Raw genomic sequence first — 27197 nt, 5'->3', positions numbered from 1 at the left:
AAGGTTACTTATATTAATTTCCCACAGATTTCAGTGTTGATTTCATTTCATATCTGGGCCTGTAACTTTTCGTGGAATCTATAATTTTTATATCAGCAAAGAACCCAAAATGTCACAATTATCTGGTGGAGCTTGACTGGCTCAATTTATTTACTATGCGAAGTCCAACAGAGCTACAGTAGCAAAGTTATTTTTCATAGGGAATTCCCCCATGGAGTTTAATGCTAAAAATCATTTATATTCACACAAACCTGTCAGAAAATCAAAACTCAATCATTTCATTAATTGATGACAAACGTTTAACACATCCTTTTAAATATGGCAGCAAGTAGTGTAGAATCATGTCACCAGTAATATAACCAAGGTATGCAGCCTGTTGTAATAATATTGCTAGATTTTTTGCTCTTGAAATAAGATGGCTTTATATTTCATTAATTAATATCTTTGGCAAGTTAGTAATTTCAAACATATTCACATATATAGTGTGCACTAAATCAACTTAGTCTGTAATTGACATATTGTTACATAAAAAGAGCTCTTAAACCAAAACAGGTGTCACAATTTACCACCAGAATTACACGTGAGTGGAATTATTCTAATTGCATCATTTGACTTAAAGTAACCAATCATATCGTTAATTGCACAGGTTCAGGGCCATGAACAGGCTTCCTGTGCATGATAAACCTGGGTGCTATATAAGATATCTATTTGAACCTTTCAAGCCAGACTTCTATTAGATTCCTGAGATCGAGGGTACATCTGAGTTCCTAGACAGCCGAGAGGCTGGATAGGGTGGAGAAGTGGTTTTAGCTATATAGTATTGTAATTTGTGCTATGGTTGTATACCTGTATTCAGCTATATATATATAAAATATGTAGAAGCAAACTGTCGCATTGTTATTCCTGGTAAGACAAACGTCTTAAGAAACTGTAAGCAGTAAATACACAACGTGAAGCAGAAGTAAAGACAGCTAAAGACAAATTCTAGACGATCACAAGGCTACAGAAATATGTAGTAAGAAAAGATGCATGGGTCGTACGTAGGATGTGGCGACCGTTTTTTTAGTACTTGTCCCCTCTCCAAGTGAGACAAAAAGACCTATGGTGCTACACTGTGTTCATTGCTGCAGTAGTGGAAACCAGGACACTTGACTTAATGACAAACCTTGTGATTTAATGCGCACCCTTTAAAAAATTCCACCACCCAACCGTCGGAGAGTATAGTGTATACTATCAATAATTTAAACTCTTATTACCCATGACTGTTATTATGTTACAGAAGTGTATTTGTTACCCAAGACTGTTCTGTTTAAAGAAGTATATTTTATTAACATAAATTACATCATCCATTTCCTCATTCTTACATTGACAGATATTTCACACTACAAACTCTTCAAACACAATTCTTTAAAGATAAATAAATATACCTGAGCTGCCAAATTCAATTTGTTTTCTTTTTGAAGAAAACATTCCCAAAGACTGCTATTATACACTATATTTCGGGTATCATTTAATCTCGTGTATCTAACACTAATTTCTTTCACATTTGTTTAATATCAAATCTTTGTTTAAAAATTCGTAAAAATCATTTAAAATAGCCCCAAATCATCTAATTTGTACTTGTGTCCAGTTTAAAGCTGACTGATTAACTTTGATAATGAGTGTCCAATTTACTTAATGTTTAATAATCAGTTGGGTTATTTATTCTTTAACAGTGATCAAGAAATTAAACAATTGTAAATTGGACACTCATTATCAAAATTGAATGGTCAGCTTTAAACTGGACAAAAGTACAAATTAGATGATTTTTGATGATTTTAAACGATTTTTACAAATTTTTAAACAAAGATTTGATATTGAACGAAGGTGAAAGAAATTAGTGCTAAATACACAATATTAAACAATACCTGGGTTACAGTGATAAGAGTTATGTGTAATTTGGAAATTACAAAACAAACTGATTTTACAGATCATACATTTGGATAGCTTCCAATAACAACAATGCATACATTCAATATTTATAGTCATCTAAGTTTATAATTAAATATAAGAAAATATTTGGTACCTAATTATTACAATGTCAGTAGTTATTTTTAATTGATTTATTGAATTTCCCCATGATTCATCAATACAATACTTGTATTTAACAATAATTACACTAATAATAAATATAAACATTAAATGACTAAAAAAAAATAATAATAATTAATAACGTCATATACTTGTAAGTATTCATGGATTTATCCAGGATTTCTACCCGCCCAACCTATCCTAAGATCAATTCAACAGAACTGTTCAAAATGTCTTCTATGAAAATTGGCCAAATATTCCTGAACTACAGTCAGATTTTGTGCATGACAATCAGAGTTCTAAGATTTTGTCATCACAAATATCTGACTTGCTGCAGTAATAATACTATGGTCTGAGAGTCTGAGACAGGAGTGCACATACACAATCACAAATTTGAAATGTTTATTTTATTTTATTAGGATTGAAAACAACCACTGTTATTCTCATTGTGGGGACAAAAGTCATCATCTTAATGAACGCATTCAAACTTTTGGATTTTATCCATATTCTGCTTTCTTCATGTCCATCAGCAATAATTCCTGGATGTCAATTCTTAAGGTGTGTCAGCCATCTTGTAAGGGATTATCGGTCGTTTCTATAGAACATTCAGTCGTCATCATCATATTCATAATCTCCTTCATCCTCATCGTTAACTTCTACAAACACAACAATAATCACATCAAATTCATTTAAAAAAACTAACTAGACTGAATTGTCGAGTTTCATTGGATTTCGAGTTTAATTTGATTTTAAATATTGATTTGTTTTTGTGGAATGACAATTTTCTTCCATGAAAATGTAAAGCTAGTGTTCCACTGTTGAGCCAAATTATAAGCTAAAATAAGTAAACAAGTTGACCTCCACCTCATCTTTTAAAACATAAATTTCACTGTATAGAGCTTGCCCCAACACTAAGCGAAATAACACATTTGATGAACCTTATTCAATTAAATTCAATACTTTTTAAGACCTAAATCAGAGAGGTTTTAGCTCCTTTAAATAATGCAAAATAATTGAGGTGTGTTCTCTCTTAGTAGGCAATGTTATAATGCTGCCACATTGTGGATTATGTGTTTCAAAAGATAGCAGAATTATTTTATGTTATTTTATCCTTAGTAATGTTGAAATTTGCATTGACAATCTTTGTTCTGGAACTAAAAACTTGGAATATCAATTAATAATTTTATTACTGACCTGTATGACCTAATAATTTAGCAGCACTCATATTTTCATCATCGTCTTCTTCTTCTTCTTCATAATAATCCCCTTCCTCCCCAATATCATCTAAAAATATTTACAATGTAGGTCTTCATGAATATTATTATTTTTTATCATTTATTAACAAAAACAGTACTCTCCCGGACTGATTGAAGTTTCAAATGGGAACAGAATGTCCAACATATATGCCCCATGTTCTGAGCAGGAACATCTATTCACTGGCAGACTCTGGCGGTTTACAAGACAAAAATTATCCCCTAAAACTGCTTCAATGCACAAATTCGGCACTATGCAGAAAATAGTTTAACCTTCGGACAGAATATGATATCTCAAAAGATCTTTCTACCGATAATGATTTTGACAATATTTTTATTATTCAAATATTAGTCACAGATGCAAAACAAAATCTGAACATCAGATTGATAATTTTTAGTTATTGGGCCAATCCCAAAGATAAACTACATTCTTTGCTTCATCTGTTACCCACTGTTTTGTGATGAAAACATTTAAATTTAGGGATCTAAACACTAATATAATATAAATATTAATTTTACCTTTATCAGGTATCTGTATTGGTCCTGTTTCAACAACAATTTCACTTTTAGTTATTTCTACTTTCGTTTTCTTCTTTGGTCCCTGAAGATGAATCACAGTTCAATGATTACTTAAAAATAAGTTGAAAACTACAAATGTAACATCTTTGAGAGTGAGGACTTCACTTCTCATCTGGCAATAAAGGTAAGCTTTGTGTTGACCTCAATCAGGACTTCAAACAGAACAGAAAAGCATCTGATGTTCAATTGAGTAATAAGAAGGCAGACATCTAATTTTAGGCAACACAAATAAAATAACTTGTTTCTCGGGCACCGCCCGCACGCAAAATTGGTTGCGCGTGCAGTCTATTTATTAGTCTTGATGAAAAAAAATAAATATGTAACGCCCGCCCGCACATCGACAAGCAAGTCGTAAAAAAAATATCCCGCATGTACCTACATCCGCCATACATGTATATCTATTCAAATGTATTAAAACTGATTCAGATGAACATGCTGTCTTTTTTATCCGAACAATGGCGAAGTTTGGCAGATTTGCCTTTTTTATTGATATCGAAAGAACCTCCATTTTGTATCACGTGATATTAATTACCTCCCCTGATAATCTAGAATTTGATTCGTGTTAAAAGTCATTGGCGACAATATTTCAATCATTCGATCGTAATCGGCTCATTATTGCCGGCTTCAGTCGGTCCTTGTTTGGAAAATCCTATTGATAAAATAATGAACCGTAGAACAGGTTAATTAATTATAGCTAAGAATACGATACGATGACGATAGTCGTCATAATGCATACCTTAGAATCTGGGTCATTATTACTATATTAGCACATTTACGGTAGTTTCGATAATCCGGAAAATAATAATTGGATTACCGATTTGATGGTTTTACTGACCAGTTGTTAGTTAGATTTAAATAGTCATTCAATATAAACACCGGATAGAACACCGAATATCCTGAGAAACACACCGAATATCCCAAGAAACAGTATTTCCGGCAATCTCCAATACCGATGACACGGTGTGACATGCATTGGTTGGAATTCGGTAAATAATTATAAATAAACCGGCGATACTAGATTTAGTTTTAAATACTGTTTACCATGATTATTATTTTTGATACACCTGGTGAAAGAGGCTTAGTTTTTAAAAATATTGTTGTCTTTATGGAGGGCTATTACATAGTCGTATGGAATTTTATTTTAAACCAATTTCAATTATGTGAATTAAATATGGAAAATTATTTTCCTTTCAGTCAGTGTTCAGTCTCAGTGTTTTAGTAGACTTGATTTTGGGTTTATGTTTTAAGTATGTACAATAAAGTTGAATATAACGGAAAGCAAAAACGTAAACAAGTAATGACTTTCTCATTTAAAAAAAAAAAAAAAGAAAGACCGCCCTCCCGCCCCAACAATTTTCAGCAATAGCCAAATTTTATTTTGCACCATCAATGAGTAAAAAAAAAAAAAGAAACCGCCCTCCCTCCCTACAGTTTCAGCTGTCAGTTGCCCGAGAAACAAGACATTTATTTTGTGTGGCCTTAATTAGGCAATACCTTACCTCGAAATCTAGACTGGCTTCTGTACTTAAACTTGGTCTTTTAAACCTGGATTATGAATTGATACATTAATTCAATTTCATGATAAACATTTGAATTTGTGTCACTCTCAGTCATATTCTTACATTTTGTCTCACATTTCTTTACATTTTGTCACGGTTTCACATTTTGTCACAGTTTCTGCTCATCCGTAGGAAGTAATCCAAATATTTTACTATCATAATAGTATATGGCGTAAATTAACCATGGGTTATGGGTTGATACACTGTCTCTTTTTTGAGTGGAGATCTCCGAGGCGAACTCAAAAAAGAGATGGTGTATCAACCCCATACACTTTGAAAACAAGGTATATTACCTATGACTTATTTTAACTTACTACAAAAAGATAACAATTCCTGTGTTTTTTGACAAATCTTGAGTATAAATATATTAGCGTCTGACAAATCGATATTTTCCACAGAAATCAATTTTTGTACAAAATGTGTACATTTTTTGAAACTATCAATATTTCTATATTAGCAATATACTTACCTATTTAGAAGACCTGATTGTACATTAGTTCGTGGCGACATGTTGACTTTTAATGGTGTAGTTTTAATGTCTTCTGGTTTACATATCAGATCATTTAATACATCGTAATTAATTTTATTGGATAATTTCTTCTCCTGTATTAACATAGAAATGGCTTCTTTAGCACTTGTTGCTTCTGTTAATGGTTTCCTTTTGACTTTCTTGACTTTCTGAAAAAATTCAAATAAAATTATCTGTAAATAAAGCTTGAGCTGAATAATAGTTGATCGTCTTTCAAATCTGCTATTAAAACCAGCGGCTGCCAGGCAGGATACGCCCACATTCATTTTGCAAGAGATGGATAAAGAACAAGCTAAACAAAAAGCCATAATTCTGGAAGTTACGATCCGATCTGCACGAATACCGACAGGAACCAAGATCTTTGGGTTATAAAGATATATTTTAATTTTCATCTAAATCGGATCAACATTGTGACTTCTAGAGGGTCCAAATCCTCAATATACCATATATTTACACTATTTGCATATGAGGGGCGGCCATTTTGTTCCACAGTTTTGGTCTGATTTTCACAAAATTCTAACTCGGCCGTCAATAAGGTGTAATGGTGAAATATTCAAACGGTTTTTTTAATCTGATAAAAATGGTGACCTTTAGAGGAACCACAAACTAAAAACGCGATTTTTTGTACAATCAAGGGCAATAATTCAGGAAGTTATGATTCGATATGCGCAAATTTTGAAATGAACCAAGATCTTTGGGTTATAAACATGTATTTCAAGTTTCATCAAAATCGGATCTAAATTATGACCTCTAGAGGATCCACAGCCTTGATATACCATATTTTTACACTATTTGCGTACGTGGGTCAGCCAATATCACAGTGTAACAGGGATATATTCAAACGTTTTTTTTAAATGGATAATATTTGTGACCTCTAGAGGGATGATAAGCTAAAAACACGATTTTTCGTACAATCGGGGGCCATAATTCAGGAAGTTACGATCCAATATGCCAAATATCGAAAGGAACCAAGATCTTTGGGTTATAAACATGCATTTTAAGTCTCATCAAAATCAGATGAAAATTGTGACCTCTTAAGTGTCCACAAATAAAAACATGATTTTTCGTACAATCAGGGGCCATAATCCATGAAGTAATCATCTAATATATGCCAATATCGACAGGAACCGAGATCTTTGGGAGATAGACCTATATTGTAAGTTTCGTTGAAATCGTATAAAAATAGTGACCTGTAGAGTGTTCACAAACAAATTGGGCTTCGATATTTATAATAAATAGTCAGCAATTAAAGACAACATTGTCCTGTATATGCAATGAATTCTGCTATGTCTTCGCACCCATTGCTAGGTACTGAGACAGCTAAGTCACGTGACACAAACATGACCTCTTTTGATCAATTTTTTGAGAAGGATTTGAAGCAAAATTATGATAAATAATTAGTTTGAAAATGTTTTTAGTCCAAATATATCATTAAATCACCCAGTTTGTACCCGTGAATGTATCTTTAAGTATGCCTAATTGACATTGTGTTTTACCCTTTTTTCTGGCTTTCCCTCATTTTCAGCCTCTTCTAAAGCTTTCTTCTCTTCTTTTTCTACAAAAAATGAAAATGTAAAAATGATTATTCATGTACATATTGTCCTAACATATTGTTGACAATTTGAATGAACAAAATTTTATTAAACAACCCTAGACATTATCTGTTACCTTTTTGCTCTTTCAAATAATCTTCATTGGCTTTCATCCATATTTCTGTTTTAATTTTAACTTCATCTTCATTTAAAAGTAGCTGAAAATAAATAATGTTATATGGGATTGTCAGTCCACAACTGTCCGAATAGATGGAGTTCCATGGAATTGAGTACTGTTACAGTTCTACAAGTCTGGTAAACAGGTGTGGTATGAGCAGAATTGTGACATAATCAAACATTTCATGATACTATCGTACTCAACTTGTACATGCCTTGTCGCCCAAAAGTCTTGTGCTTACTAAATCAACGCCTTTCAAGGTACTGAGCAATTCTGGATTGCTATGGTTGTAGCCATAACTATACCTCCATTTGTAATGAAGGAGTATTTTATTACAAGAAGGGTTTTGTTACTACAATTTCTATAAAAAAAAGCATTTCTTTACCATTTCTAGTTCTTCATCATCAATACCAGTTAAATCTAGATTGCCATCAATATCATCCTTATCATCTAATTACACAATCAAAATCATTTACTATAAATAATTATGTCATAACATCTAACACAATTTCAACAATTTGTCTTTTAGATAAGGCATAGATAAAAGACTCAACATACATGTAAATGTATATGTCAAGATGCCATTTACATGTATTTTATTTCTTTAAATATTTTTCGCAGGAGTACACAATTATTCTGTCAAATCAATGTGAAAGCCCACATCTTTCAATGTTTTCCACAACTTCATTAAAGTAAACTAGCTGATTAACATAACAATATAAAAATACAAACCATCAGATTCATTTAATGTTTGATAAACATAAAACAAATCCATTTCATCATCGCTAATAGAATCTGATTCTCCTTGTAAATATGAAGCGTGAAAAACGTAGAAAATCACAGAGAGAAGAATTATTTTTTCGTATAATAAAATTCAAAGCTAAAATAGGGGTCTTAATAACAAAACAAACCAGTGGTTGCCAGGCAAGATACGCCCACATTTTGCAAGAGATAGATAGAGAACAAGCTAAAAACAAAGGCGATTTTTCGTACAATCAGGGGCCATAATCCAGAAAGTTGTGGTCTGAAATGTGCAAATATCCAAAGGGACTGAGATCTTTGCGATATAAAAATATATTTCAAGTTTCATCAAAATTGATTAAAAATTGTGACCTCTAGAGGGTCCTCAACCTTCGTATCACATACTTTTAAACAATTTGCATACAAAAAGCAGCCATTGGTGATACATTTTAACAGTTTTTAAAATCAGACAAAAAAGTCTGAGCTCTAGAGAATCGACAAGCTAAAAAACACGATTTTTCATACAATCAGGTTCCATAATCCACGAAGTTAGTCTGCTATGCGTAAATAAGTTCCATCGAAATCTGATAACAGTTGTGACTTTTAGAGGGTCCAAAACCTTGGTATGATATACTTTTACACGAAATTTGAATTCAACTGTCATTAGGGTGTAACCATGATAAATTTAAACGTTTTTTTAAAATTAGATAAAAATAGTGACCTCTAGAGGGTTCACATGCTAAAAACATGATTTTTTGAACAATCAGGGGCCATAACCCAGGAAGTTATGGTCCAATATGCGCAAATATCAAAAGGAACCACGATCTTTGGATTATACAAATCCATTTCAAGTTTAATCAAAACGGGATAAATATTGTGATTTCTAGAGTGCCCACAAGCTAAAAACGTGATTTTTCGTACAATCAGGGTTCATAAGCCATGAAGTTATGGTCTGATACATGCCAATATCGAAAGGAACCAAGATCTCTGGGAGATAGACCTATATTTCAAGTATCAGCGAAATCGGATAACAATTGTGACCTGTAGAGTGTCCATAAACAAATCATGAATGGACGGACGGGGGCGACGGCATAATATGTCCACATCAAAATGTGTGCGTATAAAAATATTGCCTGAATCAACATGTAGGTATAAGATCAGATATTAATTTGTATTCAGAATTTGAGAATACAACATTTCTGGCAATAAAATCTGAGATTTAGCTTTTATGGTTAAACTATTTACTTACCTGGTGAATCCTTATCGGTTAAACAACCTTCCACAACTTCTGTTATACCTAAACTAGCTGCAGTTGGAGTTAATCCTTGAACACGAAAACACTCAAGGGAAGTAATTTCTTCTCCATCTTTATTAGTCCTACTGTTATTAGAGTTATCTTGTTTTAATTCACTATTAACTAGTTCACTAAATACATCTTTTTCTATATATTCTGCTGCTGCCTGAACTTCACTAGATTTACTACTGCTACAACTTGTTTCTTCTATTGTTGATGGTTCTATAAAATTAATTTTAAAAGTCAAATGTGTAACTGATTTTTCTGCACATTTGTGCCTAGCGTGATATACTATTTCTTTAAGGACTAAGTAACATTGTTTCTTGTGAATAGTAAAATCGGTCCTATAGCTTATAGTTTTTGGGGCATCCAGAAAAATCTTAAACTATGCAACAATTCTTATTTATGTAGGATGTGTCCTAGAAACTGATCAACACTACTACTCAAAACAGCTGACACTGAACTCAACAGGGCCTAAACTAAAAATTCTGCGCTACAGGATTTATCCTTTACATTTGTCTTTCAATCCACTAGCGTGAAACTGTCTTAATGAAATCAAAGTGCAAAATAGAGTAATAACTTACTATTATAAGAACTATATATTCCACCTTTAGGTCGTTTAGCTTCTAAAGATTTCTCTATTTCTCCTTGAATATTACTAACTTCTTCTGTTAAATCTACAAATTTATTTGGTTCTAACTGAAATATATAAAAACAAAACAATGCATATAGCAAATGAAATAATGGTACAGCTACATTAAGCGATATTGTATTAATGTTAGTTTTGGTGGTGCAGTGTCCAAATACATTATTAATATAAAGCCATAAAATTAGTTGTACCCGGTATACATTTCATATATCTTTAGGATGGCTTAATGCCTTTTCTTCTTTAACCAGCGGTTGCCAGGCAAGATACTCCCACATTTTGCAAGAGATGATAGAGAACAAGCTAAAAAAAATCCAGAAAGTTATGGTTTGAAATGCGCGAATATCGAAAGGGACTGAGATATTTGGGATATAAAGATATATTTTAAGTTTCATCAAAACCGGATAAAAATTGTGTCTTCTAGAGGGTCCACAACCTTGGTATTATATATATTATTTTTTTACATTATTTGCGTACAAGGAACAGCCATTTTGTCAGGCTAAAATGTGATTTTTCGAACAATCAGGGGCCATAATTCAGGAAGTTACGTTTCGATATGCGTGAATATCGACAGGAACCGAGATGTTTGGGTTATCAACATGTATTTCATCAAAATCAGATCAAAATTGTGACCTCTAGAGGGTGCACCTTGATATACCATATTTTTACAGAACTATGATTGTGGTGTAACGGTGATATAATAGTACATGGGGTTTTTTTTAAATCGGATAAAAATTGTGGCCCCTAGAGGATCCAATATGCGCGAATATCAAAAGGAACCAAGATCTTTGGCTAATAAACATACGTTTTAAGTTTTATCAATATCGGATCAAAATTGTGACCTCTATTTTCGTACAAAAAGGGGCCATAATCCATGAAATTACTATCCAATACATGCAAAATGAAATGGGGTTTAACGTCCTACTGTCCAATACATACCAATATCAAAAGGAACTGATAATCTTTGGGATATAAACCTATATTTCAAATTTTGTCAAAATCAGATAAAAATTGTGACATGGGTAGTGTCCACAAACAAATTGTGTATGGACGGACGTCCAGACGGACTGACTCCCTGACGGACAGGGGTGGTGACAATATAAGTCTACATGAAAATGTGGACCTATAAAAAACACAAAAAATAAAATTGACAATATATTGTGGTATTACAATATGTCAGCTGTGTATCAAAGTTGTTTTATACAAAAATTAGTCACACTGATAATTTAAAACAAATAAATGATCTATTTTCAAGCACAGATCAATCTTGATCAGTTTTATTTACCTGTGATAATTTAGCTTTTTTCTTGCCCTGAATAAAACATGGTGGATCTCTTTCTTCCTCTAGATCTATTCTATGAAACTCATCTATAGTAAGCTGACTAGAAGGTGTGTCTTGAAATTCTGTTAACCTAGTAATAATACAAAGACAATTGTTATTAACCCTTTGAACATTGAGCCTCTCATGCAATGATATACACTTGGTTCCTCAAGCAATAAAATAAATGAAATACTAACCAGTAACTCTAGCTTATGGCATAACACTACAACAATGTCAATAATAAATGGTTAAAGAACTTTTCTTTTAACATTGTATTACCCCCAAACAAATATTAACACTTTTTAGCATAATTAATTTTCCTTCCTGTAAATCCTTATATTTAAGGTCATACTTCTTGTTCCCTAAATTTGTGTGTGATATACATACATAAGTTTTAACACTTATAACATTTAGAAAAGACATTGATATATCTTGTAAAGAAGTATCCGATCATGACTTAAGCTAGAAAAATACAATGTTTGGATAAAATGCTTATGGTTTACCCAGGATCCATTCACTTGATTTGACATTATACTTCTGTTGTTTATTACTTGCCATATCTGTGTATTGTGTTCTTGTACAAGTGTTTGATTGTGTGAAGAGCATTCTTCCAGCTTTTCCTATCAGAACATTCACATTTTGTTAAAGCAGAAACTGTAATCAATTCTTTTCATAAAATATATATATATATATATATACCTTTTTCTAACAGTAGCTTCACAGACTTTAACAACTTTAATAATATCTTTTACAGTTCGACAAAAATCATGAATTCTAGCAGCAACCAGAAGAGCTGAAAATATGCAAATAACACCTGAATTTAACATATAATAAATAGTATTTTACTATCATTTCACTATAATTCTATATTACATATACTTCACATACAACATGTAGATATAAATACTTAAATGTGGTCAAATAAATATGAAATGAATCTTCTACGGTATTAACAGAAAGAATACAAGTTTAAGTGAATCCTGAAATTGCGGGTCAAACATATTAGAAAGAGGAGGACATGTAAAGGAACTTAAATAAAAGTATGAATTATTTACCAGCTCCACAGAGACCAGATGGTCTACGTCCTGTATGCATCCAATCTCTCTTCATTCTCTGAACCAATCGTAAAGCTGTCATTGATACGTCATGGGTTTTATCAGCAAATTCTAATTTATATGCAAATCGTGGAATGTAAAGGCTTGGATCTGAAAAATATCAACAAAAAAATTTAATTACATTGTACCTTACATATTTCTTTTTATTAAGATCGATGGCATGTTTAGAAAATGCAAAGAATTTTCCTCAATAACCACATAGTGCCGAGTTGACAATTGTGGTCAGCAAATAACAAAAGTACCGTGAACTTATATAGTTTATTCCTTATCGGCAGTGGCTATTTGCCACATGTGGTAAGCAAGAATGTCAAAATAGCCCTGCGGCTACAGACCACAATTATTAACCGATTTCAATGAAACTTACAGATTATAATAACATTAATAATATCTCAAAATAGCCAAAATTTCGGCCACTTCCGGTTAGCGGTTTCCGAGATATCAGGTTACCACACATTTTATGTGGCACGGCTACAGACCACAATTATCAACCGATTTCAATGAAACGTACAGCTTATAATAACATTAATGATATCTCAAACTAGCCAAAATTTCGGCCACTTCCGGTTAGCGGTTTCCGAGATATCAGGTTACCACACATTTCATGTGGCACGGCTACAGACCACAATTATCAACTGATTTTAATGAAACTTACAGATTATTATAACATTAGTAATATCTCAAACTAGCCAAAATTTCGGCCACTTCCGGTTAGCGGTTTCGGAGATATCAGGCTACCACACAATTCATGTGGCACGGCTACAGACCACAATTATCAACCGATTTCAATGAAACTTACAGATTATAATAACATTAATAATATCTCAGCATAGCCAAAATTTCGGCCACTTCCGGTTAGCGGTTTCGGAGATATCAGGTTACCACACAATTCATGTGGCACGGCTACAGACCACAATTATCAACCGATTTCAATGAAACTTACAGATTATAATAACATTAATAATATCTCAAAATAGCCAAAATTTCGGCCACTTCCGGTTAGCGGTTTCCGAGATATCAGGTTACCACACATTTCATGTGGCACGGCTACAGACCCCAATTATCAACCGATTTCAATGAAACTTGCAGATTATAATAACATTAATAATATCTCAAACTAGCCAAAATTTCGGCCACTTCCGGTTAGCGGTTTCGGAGATATCAGGTTACCACACAATTCATGTGGCACGGCTACAGACCACAATTATCAACCGATTTCAATGAAACTTACAGATTATAATAAGAGTCTTAATATCTCAAACTAGCCAAAATTTCGGCCACTTCCGGTTAGCGGTTTCCGAGATATCAGGTTACCACATATTTCATGTGGCACGGCTACAGACCACAATTATCAACCGAGTTCAATGAAACTTACAGATTATAATAACATTAATAATATCTCAAACTAGCCAAAATTTCGGCCCCTTCCGGTTAGCGGTTTCTGAGATATCAGGTTACCACACATTTCATGTGGCACGGCTACAGACCACAATTATCAACCGATTTCAATAAAACTTAAAGATTATAATAACATTAATAATATCTCAAACTAGCCAAAATTTCGGCCACTTCCGGTTAGCGGTTTTCGACATATCAGGTTACCACACATTTCATGTGGCACGGCTACAGACCAAAATTATCAACCGATTTCATTGAAACTTTAAGATTATAATAACGTTAATAATATCTCCAACTAGCCAAAATTTCGGCCACTTCCGGTTAGCGGTTTCTGAAATATCAGGTTACCACACATTTCATGTGGCACGGCTACAGACCCCAATTATCAACTGATTTCAATTAAACTTACAGATTATAAAAACATTAATAATATCTCAAACTAACCAAAATTTCGGCCACTTCCGGTTAGCGGTTTCGGATATATCAGGTTACCACACATTTCATGTGGCACGGCTACAGACCACAATTATCCACTGATTTCAATTAAATTTTAAGATTTTAATAACATTAATAATATCTCAATTTAGCCAAAATTTTGGCCACTTCCGGTTAGCGGTTTCCGAGATATCAGGTTACCACACATTTTATGTGGCACGGCTACAGACCACAATTATCAAACGATTTCAATGAAACTTACAGATTATAATAACATTAATAATATCTCAATTTAGCCAAAATTTAATTTCAATTAAACTTACAGATTATAAAAACAATAATAATATCTCAAACTAGCCAAAATTTCGGCCACTTCAGTTTAGCGGTTTCGGAGATATCAGGTTACCACACATTTCATGTGGCACGGCTACAGACCACAATTATCCACCGATTTCAATTAAACTTACAGATTATAATAACATTAATAGTATCTCAAACTAGCCAAAATTTCGGCCACTTCCGGTTAGCGGTTTCCGAGATATCAGGTTACCACACATTTCATGTGGCACGGCTACAGATCACAATTATCAACTGATTTCAATAAAACTTAAAGATTATAATAACATTTATAATATCTCAAACTAGCCAAAATTTCGGCCACTTCCGGTTAGCGGTTTCCGAGATATCAGGTTACCACACATTTCATGTGGCACGGCTACAGACCACAATTATCAACCGATTTCAATGAAACTTACAGATTATAATAACATTAATAATATCTCAAATTAGCCAAAATTTTGGCCACTTCCGGTTAGCCGTTTCCAAGATATCAGGTTACCACACATTTCATGTGGCACGGCTACAGACCACAATTATCAACCGATTTCAATGAAACTTAAAGATTATAATGACGTTAATAATATCTCAAACTAGCCAAAATTTCGGCCACTTCCGGTTAGCGGTTTCGGAGATATCAGGTTACCACACATTTCATGTGGCACGGCTACAGACCAAAATTATCAACCGATTTCAATGAAACTTACAGATTATAATAAGAGTATTAAGAGCTCAAATTAGCCAAAATTTCGGCCACTTCCGGTTAGCGGTTTCCGAGATATCAGGTTACCACACATTTCATGTGGCACGGCTACAGACCATAATTATCAACCGATTTCAATGAAACTTACAGATTACAATAAGAGTATTAATATCTCAAACTAGTCAAAATTTCATGTGGCACGGCTACAGACCACATTTATATACCGATTTCAATGAAACTTACAGATTATAATAAGAGTATTAATATCTCAAACTAGCCAAAATTTCGGCCACTTCCGGTTAGCGGTTTCCGAGATATTAGGTTACCAAACATTTCCTGTGGCACGGCTACAGACCACAATTATGTACCGATTGCAATGAAACTTACAGATTATAATAACAATAATAATATCTCAAACTAGCCAAAATTTCGGCCACTTCCGGTTAGCGGTTTCCGAGATATCAGGTTACCACACATTTCATGTGGCACGGCTACAGACCATAATTATCAACCGATTTCAATGAAACTTACAGATTATAATAACAATAATAATATCTCAAACTAGCCAAAATTTCCGAGATATCAGGTTACCACACATTTCATGTGGCACGGCTACAGACCACAATTACCAACAGATTTTAATGAAACGTGCCGATTGTAATAGTATTAATAATATCTCAAGTTGGCCACTTCCTGTTAGCGGTTTCCAGTACCCTACACCTGGCTCGCAAACCTAAGCAGATTCCATTACCCTACATCTAGCTAGATGCAGGATACCGGAATCTGCCGAGGTTTGCCGAGTGATAACGGACGTCATTGTTGGTCACGTTTCCTTGACGTCATTTTAATGTCCATGGAAACAGTTGTTTATTGCAATCTGTGAAACATATTTTTTATTGGTCAATAGTCAGAATGCTTCAGTGTTGTCATAGATTCATGACGTCATTAGAGTAAATCTTTAGATCGAGTTAATTTAAATTTCAATCACTTCTTCTAAATCACTTGAAGAGCAGGGTTTTTTGGTTAACGAAAGGATTAGCTTTACTCTTAGAATTCGTTCATACATAGTAAATTAATTTTAGCATTGGCTTCCAATCATTTCATCTAAGTAATTGGTTTGTAAGATCAATCGAAGGATTTCTCTTTAAACTAGTTAAAACTTGCAAATTCATTTTTGTTATATTATTCAACGGTTTGTAAGATTAAGCAAAGGTCTGTACAATTAATAAAATGGTTTCTCTGTGAATTTGTTCAAAAACTGTGAATTCATTTAAGCATATTATAAATCATTTCATTTAAGCACACTCTAAAAACTGGTCTGTAAAATTAATAAAGGGTTACTCTGTGAAACGGGGTTGTTAAATTATTCAAAGGATTACTCTTTGAATTTGTTCATTTTAGCATAGCATTCATTTCATTGAAGCACACTCTAAAACGGGGTTGTTACACCGTGAATTTATTTTAGCATACCAACCATTTCATTTTATTCGAAGGATTATTTTGCCATACCAAGCATTTCATTTTTTTCGAAGGATTATTTTGCCATACCAAGCATTTCATTTTATTCGAAGGATTATTCTCTGATTATTTAACATACCAAGTTTAAAACCAAGTATTTCATTGTATTCGAAAGATTTATTTGGCATACCAACCATTTCATTTTATTCGAAGGATTACTCTCTGATTTTTTATACACCGAAAACAGGTTTGTTAATTAAGAAAAGGTCTAAAATTATTAAAAGGATTTCTCTTTGAATTGGTTCTAATACTGTGTGTTTATTTTAGCAAAACATTCATTTTATTTAAGCACACTCTAAAAACTGGTTTGTTATATTATTCAAAGGATTACTCTTTGAATTTGTTCTAACACCGTGCGTTTTAGCGTAGCATTCATTTCATTGATACACACTCTAAAACGGGGTTTGTTACACCGTGAATTGATTTTAGGATACCAACCATTTCATTTTATTAGAACGATTATTTTGCCATACCAACCATTTCACTTTAGCATACCAAGTTCAAAACCAACCATTTTATTTTATTCGAAGGATTATTTTGCCATACCAACCATTTCATTTTATTCGAAGGATTACTCTCTGATTATTTAGCATACCAAGTTCAAAACCAAGCATTTCATTTTATTCGAAGGATTATTTTGCCATACCAACCATTTCATTTTATTTGAAGGATTACTCTCTGATTATTTACACACCGAAAACAGGTTTGTAAATTAAGCACACTCTAAAAACTGGTTTGTTATATTACTCAAAGGATTACTCTTTAAATTTGTTTATACCGAAAAAAGGTTTGTAAGATTAAGCAGGTTTGAATTACAAAAGTATTATTCTGTAAAACAGGTTTGCTATATTATCAGCGAATTTATTCAAACATTGTACATTCATTTTAGTATGCCAATCATTTCATGTAAGTACACTATAAAAACAGATTTGTTATATTAATAAAAGGATTACGTATTTGTTCATAATTAATAAGTTCATTTTACTGGAGAGTATAGCCGCAAAGCTGTAAACAATGACTAATAGAGGTGAGATCGAAGAAAAGTTATCAAGGGGTACAGAATTTTCTGCTTGGGAAGAAATAAAAGCGTGCTTGGAAACACTGAAATCGTTTGGTATAGTTTATTCAATACACAGAGGTGACAAGCTCATGTTCGATAGTCCTTGTATATACAGTCATGTAGAACTTAGATGCAAGTTTGGCATACGAATGCGGTCTAAGATCTTATATAGATCGCATCAAAAATATTACGGTGCCCTGCAATGTAATTCTCGAATTTGCATTAGGTATAACAAACTAACCTCAAAACTTAGAATTGTTCATTCATCCTTTGACCACACAGACAAGGACGGCATCGCACACACAATTAACGAGGAGACAGCTGGTCATATTCCAGAATTAAGACGACTGGATAATACCCAAAAGGGATTTATAGATTCCATTGATTCGCTAGGGGTTCCAAGTCAAAAAATCGCCCACACTCTTCGTAAAAGAGCTGCGGAGAAAGGGGAACAATCTTTCATAACATCAAAAGACATTCGCAATTATATTTCAAAGTCTAAATCAGTCAGTGGGGTTTCCGAGGCTCAAAGGGTTATAACTGTTTTAGAAAAACAAAGAAAACAAGGAGCCATTATTGATTATCATGTTGATCAAAACTCTAACGAGCTTCAGCACGTATTTTTTCAGTCCAGACAAATGCAGGAATCCGCAAGTTTATTTAGCAGTGTTCTGCTTTTAGATGGTACGTATCGCTTAAGCAATTCTGGGTATGTTTTATATATTTGGCTTGGCATTGACAACACTTTGCGTGGACGAATGCTGGCTTGGTCCCTCATTTCTCACGAAAATGTTAAAAATGTTACACAAGCTATTCTGACTTTTTTCAAACACAACCCCCAGTGTACCCAGGATACAAAATCAATTATAGTAGACAAATCATTTGTAGAATTATCCTCTTTACATATATTTTCTGACAAAATACCAAATGTAGATATACTGTTATGTGCTGTTCATACACTTCGAAATTTTGACAAATTGGTCAACAATATGACCTGGTCAGGCGATGAAAATAAAAAACTTGTTTCGACTGATCTCGATGACATTATTGAATACTTTGATAAAGAAGACTGCCATAGCCTTAAGTCTGACACACAAAAAAACAAAACAGCAAAAAACCACCATCAGACTATTCGTCAATCAACAAGATCAATTCTCCATAGAATGTTATATACTTCAAATAAAGGGACATTTTCTGATTTGTATAGCAAATTACTTAATTGTCCTTATCTCCCAGGTAAGTTTTTAGATGACTTTAGGGCTAACTGGGGGGATTGTAAAGAACTCTGGGCTAAATGTTTTAGAACGAACATCCATAATCTATTGATAGACGATAACAATAGACTAGAGGCATTAAATATGAGAATTAAAAAATCTGTTACGTCTTTGTATACGTCTCTTGATAATGTCGTATCAAATCTTTTAACTTTCGAGGAAACCCACTATGCCATAGTTAATGAAATGAATTTTAAAAACATAATGAAACCTAGAGTTCCAAAAACATCTGATATTCCCGATCTAGGATATATATATTCTATATGCACCGAAGAGGCCATCGTTTTCCTTGAGGAGGAATTTAAAAATGCTAAATCGCTGAAACTTTCTAAACGAGACGAAAAAATGTTTGAAAAAATGTGCGTGTTCCTTTTTTCAACATTTATTTTTACCCTGTAGTCATCTAATGGCAGTACATCAGAAGGAAGGGTATCCTGCTGTGGCACCCGACGATATACCAAACAGATGGCTATGCAAACCTGTAATACAATTTTCTCGAAAAACAAAATACAACGATACTCATAAATGCAAACCAGGTTCTGGAGAGGAAGTACTGGATGATTCTGGGCATGACGTACTGGGCGATTCAGGGCATGACGTACTGGGCGATTCAGGGCATGACGTATTGGCCGATTCTGGACATGACGTACTGAACGATTCTGCGCATGACATACTTTGCGATTTTGATTTACCTGTTGACATCGATATTAAAGCTGTAGATAATTGTAAAGGAATACTAAATTCAGAGAATAACAAATATTCTATAACAAATCAAAAAAATGCATCAGACACCAAAACAAAATTAGAAGCATCAGAAAAATACAATAAAACAATGGCCATCTCTAAACAAATAGCACAACATTTATCGCTTGTTTCGAATGAAGAATTCCACATAAAATTTAATGTACTAAAACACTTATGCGAGTCTTGGTCCTTAGATTTTAGGGAAACAAAACGCAGGCGCATGTCTTCCGAAACACATCTTCCCCAAAACGACATTCCAATAAATAGTATAAACACCAAAACACAACCGGAAGAAATAATAATCTCGAGGAATAAAAAGGTGTTGGGTAGACCAAAAGGTTCTCGAAATAAGCAAAAATCTGTTACAATAAAGGCATCCCCAAAGAGAGCAAGGATACCTTTAAGTCAGCAAGTAAAACAAATTAATGACCTCATGATTAAGGAGGTGTCTGATTCTGATCAGAAATTGTCGGAAAATACAATTGATCATTTTCAAAATATGATCAAAACGACATATCCGCAAGCGCATGGGTTGGAACCAATAAATAAAGCGGACAATCTTGATTACTCTCGGCACAGAGGAGTTTTCACCCAAATAATTCCTTTACCTGACAATATGTATGTTGTATTGTTTGGTGACAGTGACAAATCTGAATGTCACCTATACGCATCATTTGCTCTTAATATACAATCAAATCCTGAAATTTTAAAGAACCCTACTAGAATAGATTCACAGACTTGGTCTCTCATTATGCAAGTAACTTCTCTAATGGAAATCGAAATGACGGTAGGAAGTCCGTGGAGCTGTTCATTCATGATTCCAACATTACGCATAAAAATAACTCGGGCATTATTGCAATTGCAACAGCAATAGAACTATGTAGAACAGGAAGTCGGAATATGCGCAGCTTTAAAGTAGACGCCAGTCGAAAACATCTTGCGAAATGCATTTTAGAAAATGCAATAAGCCAATGTCCAAGTTCAGTAAAAATTATGCATAATGATTACATAACAATGGATCTGCAAGTATACTGCTATTGCAGAAAACCGGAAGTGGCTTTAGACATTTTTTCGACATCTCCGGAAACAATGGTAGAATGTCAAAAATGTCTGGAATGGTTCCACCAAACATGCATTGTCCATTCTGGCATAGATGATTTACATACTTTTACATGTAAGAAGTGCAACAATACCATGTCAGATAAGGAAAGGTTTGAGATATTTTTGCAGCGACACAAACCAGTCCCTTGCCCAATACTGCTGTCATCCGAAATAGAGCATGTAGATCCGCTAGATCTAATATCCTATATGGAAGTTGACAGAAATGTCGTACAGAAAGACAAAATGTCACTTCCCATATTAACAGAATCAACAAGGAAAGAAGGTATAAAAGAGCCACTTGAATTGGCAATAAAAAGGTATTCCTGTGATAATATTATCAGGGGTACAGCCTTTTTATACGAAGGGAATACGCGTTTTGCGGCAGCCATCAATCTGGGCCTCCATTGGGTACCATTAAAAACTCACTATAATTTTATTCCATCCAGCATAACCCCCCTTAACAAGCTTGTGCCGGCAGTTCCAGAAAGTATGCCAAACTACACATCTCCATCTGACTTTGGGTTCATTACTAAGGAGTCGACTGGGAATCTGCCTTCCTGGGGAGGGAGAGGGGTAAATGAATGGAATCAATTGATTCATTTGTCCAACACTTGTACTATTGATAATTTTCTTGCCATATTTTTGTGTAACAGGGCATGTTTTTTTAAAGTTATGACTGACTTCTCATCTTTCGAACTTGAAGAGACGAACCAGGCTGTAATACAGAGGTTGCTTAAAAGCGTTGAGTTGCTCTCTAAAGGTTTGGATTTTGAGGGTAAGTATCATTTCTTTGGAAAACATGACTCTAGCCAAATATCAGTTGATTTGTATGGAAGTGAATATGAAATATTTATTTCGAAGTTCACTTTCATGTTTCAAACTACAGAAATATTTTCTTGCTCTCAACCCGATTGTAATTTTGTTCAACAATTTGTTGACGGAAAGACTGCAGTGGCAATAAAACCATTCCCCTCCCCCAATGACTCGGCTTTTCTCAAAAGTTTAGAAACATGGCATCAGTTGGGCAGTGAAACGGATAAGCCGTGTCCGAATTGCACGACAAAATTAAGTATCAGGCGTATTTGGAAACAACAACCACCACCATTTTTAATATATCAACCACATGCATGTAACATGAACAACTTACACTATGAAGATATTCCGATTAGCATAAACGTTCTTACAACACCTTACATACTAATCGGAATAACTTTTCATAATAATGCACATTTTACATGTATAATACGCATTCAAAACAAATGGCTGAGGTATAACGGACTCCAAAATATTAAGATTACCCCTATAAAAGACAATGAAAAGTTAGGCAGCATTGGTTCTATAGTTTATTTGCGCGAGGATTAGAATAGGATCTGCGCATAATGTATCTGCTTAAACTTTGTTTTGGTTTGTAGACTATTATTGATGGCACAAATAAGAGCTAATTAGAACACAATGGTACAAAAGATTACTAAATACTGTGTTATTTATTTCAGAGACATCTGTGTGTGATCACCAAAGACAACAATAACTATTAGTCATGTCAAAACTCCATTATCAACTTTTAATAGACCATTAACAAAGATTCTATCACTGATCAACATCAAATCCAAACTTCAGAACCACTTGCGATCTTCATAGGTTCTGCCATTACGCCACGATCGCTTAAAACAAATTTTACTGCTAATTTTCAATACACACATCTTGAGGTTCGATTACTGTAACAGTGTTTTGAATAGAGTTCCCAAAAACCCGTCTGCAAAACTCAAAATAATTTCAAAACACCGCCGCCAGAATAATAATAAGAACACAAAAATACTCTCACATGGCTCCAATCCTAAAATCCTTACATGAGTTACCCATAGGAGCCCGGATAACTTTCAAGATTTTAACATTGGTGTATACTGTATGCGTCAACATACCTTTCTCCACCTTACCCCACGGATCTCATTCAATCATATCAAACAGATCGACCACTTCGCTCACAAAATACACACTCATTAGTTGTGCCACAAGCTAAACTGAAATCCTATGGGGATAAAGATTTTAATGTTTGGTAACCTGATATCTCCGAAACCACTAACCGGAAGTGGCCGAAATTTTGGCTAGTTTGAGATATTAATACTCTTATTATAATCTGTAAGTTTCATTGAAATCAGTTGATAATTGTGGTCTGTAGCCGTGCCACATGAAATGTGTGGTAACCTGATATCTCGGAAACCGCTAACCGGAAGTGGCCGAAATTTTGGCTAGTTTGAGCTCTTAATACTCTTATTATAATCTGTAAGTTTCATTGAAATCGGTTGATAATTGTGGTCTGTAGCCGTGCCACATGAAATGTGTGGTAACCTGATATCTCGTAAACCGCTAACCGGAAGTGGCCGAAATTTTGGCTAGTTTGAGATATTAATACTCTTATTATAATCTCTAAGTTTCATTGAAATCGGTTGATAATTGTGGTCTGTAGCCGTGCCACATGAAATGTGTGGTAACCTGATATCTCGTAAACCGCTAACCGGAAGTGGCCGAAATTTTGGCTAGTTTGAGCTCTTAATACTCTTATTATAATTTGTAAGTTTCATTGAAATCGGTTGATAATTGTGGTCTATAGCCGTGCCACATGAAATGTGTGGTAACCTGATATCTCGGAAACCGTTAACCGGAAGTGGCCGAAATTTTGGCTAGTTTGAGATATTTATACTCTTATTATAATCTCTAAGTTTCATTGAAATCGGTTGATAATTGTGGTCTGTAGCCGTGCCACATGAAATGTGTGGTAACCTGATATCTCGGAAACCGTTAACCGGAAGTGGCCGAAATTTTGGCTAGTTTGAGATATTAATACTCTTATTATAATCTGTAAGTTTCGTTAAAATCGGTTGATAATTGTGGTCTGTAGCCGTGCCACATGAAATGTGTGGTAACCTGATATTTCGGAAACCGCTAACCGGAAGTGGCCGAAATTTTGGCTAGTTTGAGATATTATAAATGTTATTATAATCTGTAAGTTTCATTAAAATCGGTTGATAATTGTGGTCTGTAGCCGTGCCACATGAAATGTGTGGTAACCTGATATCTCGGAAACCGCTAACCGGAAGTGGCCGAAATTTTGGCTAGTTTGAGATAATAATACTCTCATTATAATCGGTAAGTTTCATTGAAATCGGTTGATAGTTGTGGTCTGTAGCCGTGCCACATGAAATGTGTGGTAACCTGATATCTCGGAAACCGCTAACCGGAAGTGGCCGAAATTTTGGCTAGTTTGAGATATTATTAATGTTATTATAATCTGTAAGTTTCGTTAAAATCGGTTGATAATTGTGGTCTGTAGCCGTGCCACATGAAATGTGTGGTAACCTGATATCTCGGAAACCGCTAACCGGAAGTGGCCGAAATTTTGGCTAGTTTGAGATAATAATACTCTTATTATAATCTGTAAGTTTCATTGAAATCGGTTGATAATTGTGGTCTGTAGCCGTGCCACATGAAATTTTGGCTAGTTTGAGATAATAATACTCTTATTATAATCTGTAAGTTTCATTGAAATCGGTTGATAATTGTGGTCTGTAGCCGTGCCACATGAAATGTGTGGTAACCTGATATCTCGGAAACCGCTAACCGGAAGTGGCCGAAATTTTGGCTAGTTTGAGATATTATTAATGTTATTATAATCTGTAAGCTTCGTTAAAATCGGTTGATAATTGTGGTCTGTAGCCGTGCCACATGAAATGTGTGGTAACCTGATATCTCGTAAACCGCTAACCGGAAGTGGCCGAAATTTTGGCTAGTTTGAGATATTAATACTCTTATTATAATCTGTAAGTTTCATTGAAATCGGTAAATAATTGTGGTCTGTAGCCGTGCCACATGAAATGTGTGGTAACCTGATATCTCGGAAACCGCTAACCGGAAGTGGCCGAAATTTTGGCTAGTTTGAGCTCTTAATACTCTTATTATAATCTGTAAGTTTCATTGAAATCGGTTGATTATTGTGGTCTGTAGCCGTGCCACATGAAATGTGTGGTAACCTGATATCTCGGAAACCGTTAACCGGAAGTGGCCGAAATTTTGGCTAGTTTGAGATATTAATACTCTTATTATAATCTGTAAGTTTCATTGAAATCGGTTGATAATTGTGGTCTGTAGCCGTGCCACATGAAATGTGTGGTAACCTGATATCTCGGAAACCGCTAACCGGAAGTGGCCGAAATTTTGGCTAGTTTGAGATATTATTAATGTTATTATAATCTGTAAGTTTCATTAAAATCGGTTGATAATTGTGGTCTGTAGCCGTGCCACATGAAATGTGTGGTAACCTGATATGTCGGAAACCGCTAACCGGAAGTGGCCGAAATTTTGGCTAGTTTGAGCTCTTAAAACTCTTATTATAATCTGTAAGTTTCATTGAAATCGGTTGATTATTGTGGTCTGTAGCCGTGCCACATGAAATGTGTGGTAACCTGATATCTCGGAAACCGTTAACCGGAAGTGGCCGAAATTTTGGCTAGTTTGAGATATTAATACTCTTATTATAATCTGTAAGTTTCATTGAAATCAGTTGATAATTGTGGTCTGTAGCCGTGCCACATGAAATGTGTGGTAACCTGATATCATGGAAACCGCTAACCGGAAGTGGCCGAAATTTTGGCTAGTTTGAGCTCTTAATACTCTTATTATAATCTGTAAGTTTCATTGAAATCGGTTGATAATTGTGGTCTGTAGCCGTGACACATGAAATGTGTGGTAACCTGATATCTCGTAAACCGCTAACCGGAAGTGGCCGAAATTTTGGCTAGTTTGAGATATTAATACTCTTATTATAATCTCTAACTTTTATTGAAATCGGTTGATAATTGTGGTCTGTAGCCGTGCCACATGAAATGTGTGGTAACCTGATATCTCGTAAACCGCTAACCGGAAGTGGCTGAACTTTTGGCTAGTTTGAGATATTATTAATGTTATTATAATCTGTAAGTTTCATTAAAATCGGTTGATAATTGTGGTCTGTAGCCGTGCCACATGAAATGTGTGGTAACCTGATATCTCGGAAACCGCTAACCGGAAGTGGCCGAAATTTTGGCTAGTTTGAGATATTAGTAATGTTATTATAATCTGTAAGTTTCATTAAAATCGGTTGATAATTGTGGTCTGTAGCCGTGCCACATGAAATGTGTGGTAACCTGATATCTCGGAAACCGCTAACCGGAAGTGGCCGAAATTTTGGCTAGTTTGAGCTCTTAAAACTCTTATTATAATCTGTAAGTTTCATTGAAATCGGTTGATTATTGTGGTCTGTAGCCGTGCCACATGAAATGTGTGGTAACCTGATATCTCGGAAACCGTTAACCGGAAGTGGCCGAAATTTTGGCTAGTTTGAGATATTAATACTCTTATTATAATCTGTAAGTTTCATTGAAATCAGTTAATAATTGTGGTCTGTAGCCGTGCCACATGAAATGTGTGGTAACCTGATATCTCGGAAACCGCTAACCGGAAGTGGCCGAAATTTTGGCTAGTTTGAGCTCTTAATACTCTTATTATAATCTGTAAGTTTCATTGAAATCGGTTGATAATTGTGGTCTGTAGCCGTGCCACATGAAATGTGTGGTAACCTGATATCTCGTAAACCGCTAACCGGAAGTGGCCGAAATTTTGGCTAGTTTGAGATATTAATACTCTTATTATAATCTGTGAGTTTCATTGAAATCGGTTGATAATTGTGGTCTGTAGCCGTGCCACATGAAATGTGTGGTAACCTGATATCTCGGAAACCGCTAACCGGAAGTGGCCGACATTTTGGCTAGTTTGAGATATTAA

General features: G+C 34.4%; 1 protein-coding gene across 1 annotated transcript in view; it reads right to left on the bottom strand.

Annotated features, from left to right (window-relative positions):
- Positions 1 to 1601: 1601 nt before the first annotated feature.
- LOC126820495 (transcription factor IIIB 90 kDa subunit) overlaps positions 1602 to 27197 on the bottom strand; it is a 37081-nt gene continuing 11485 nt past the window's right edge. The window contains exons 7-19 of the mRNA XM_056101410.1: positions 12758 to 12907; positions 12402 to 12495; positions 11667 to 11793; positions 10320 to 10434; positions 9691 to 9957; positions 8086 to 8150; positions 7659 to 7740; positions 7487 to 7545; positions 5931 to 6139; positions 5402 to 5447; positions 3843 to 3924; positions 3265 to 3354; positions 1602 to 2726 (exon numbers count right to left, since the gene is read on the bottom strand). Of these exons, the coding sequence (XP_055957385.1) occupies positions 2677 to 2726; positions 3265 to 3354; positions 3843 to 3924; positions 5402 to 5447; positions 5931 to 6139; positions 7487 to 7545; positions 7659 to 7740; positions 8086 to 8150; positions 9691 to 9957; positions 10320 to 10434; positions 11667 to 11793; positions 12402 to 12495; positions 12758 to 12907 (1436 nt within the window). The 3' untranslated portion in view covers positions 1602 to 2676. The remainder of the gene's footprint in view (positions 2727 to 3264; positions 3355 to 3842; positions 3925 to 5401; positions 5448 to 5930; positions 6140 to 7486; positions 7546 to 7658; positions 7741 to 8085; positions 8151 to 9690; positions 9958 to 10319; positions 10435 to 11666; positions 11794 to 12401; positions 12496 to 12757; positions 12908 to 27197) is intronic.

The sequence above is a fragment of the Patella vulgata genome, chromosome 5, assembly GCF_932274485.2.
Source record: "Patella vulgata chromosome 5, xgPatVulg1.2, whole genome shotgun sequence".
NCBI classification, from domain to species: Eukaryota; Metazoa; Mollusca; class Gastropoda; family Patellidae; genus Patella; species Patella vulgata.
Note: the sequence above shows the minus strand (reverse complement) of the source record. Positions and strands in the feature narration are given on the sequence as shown.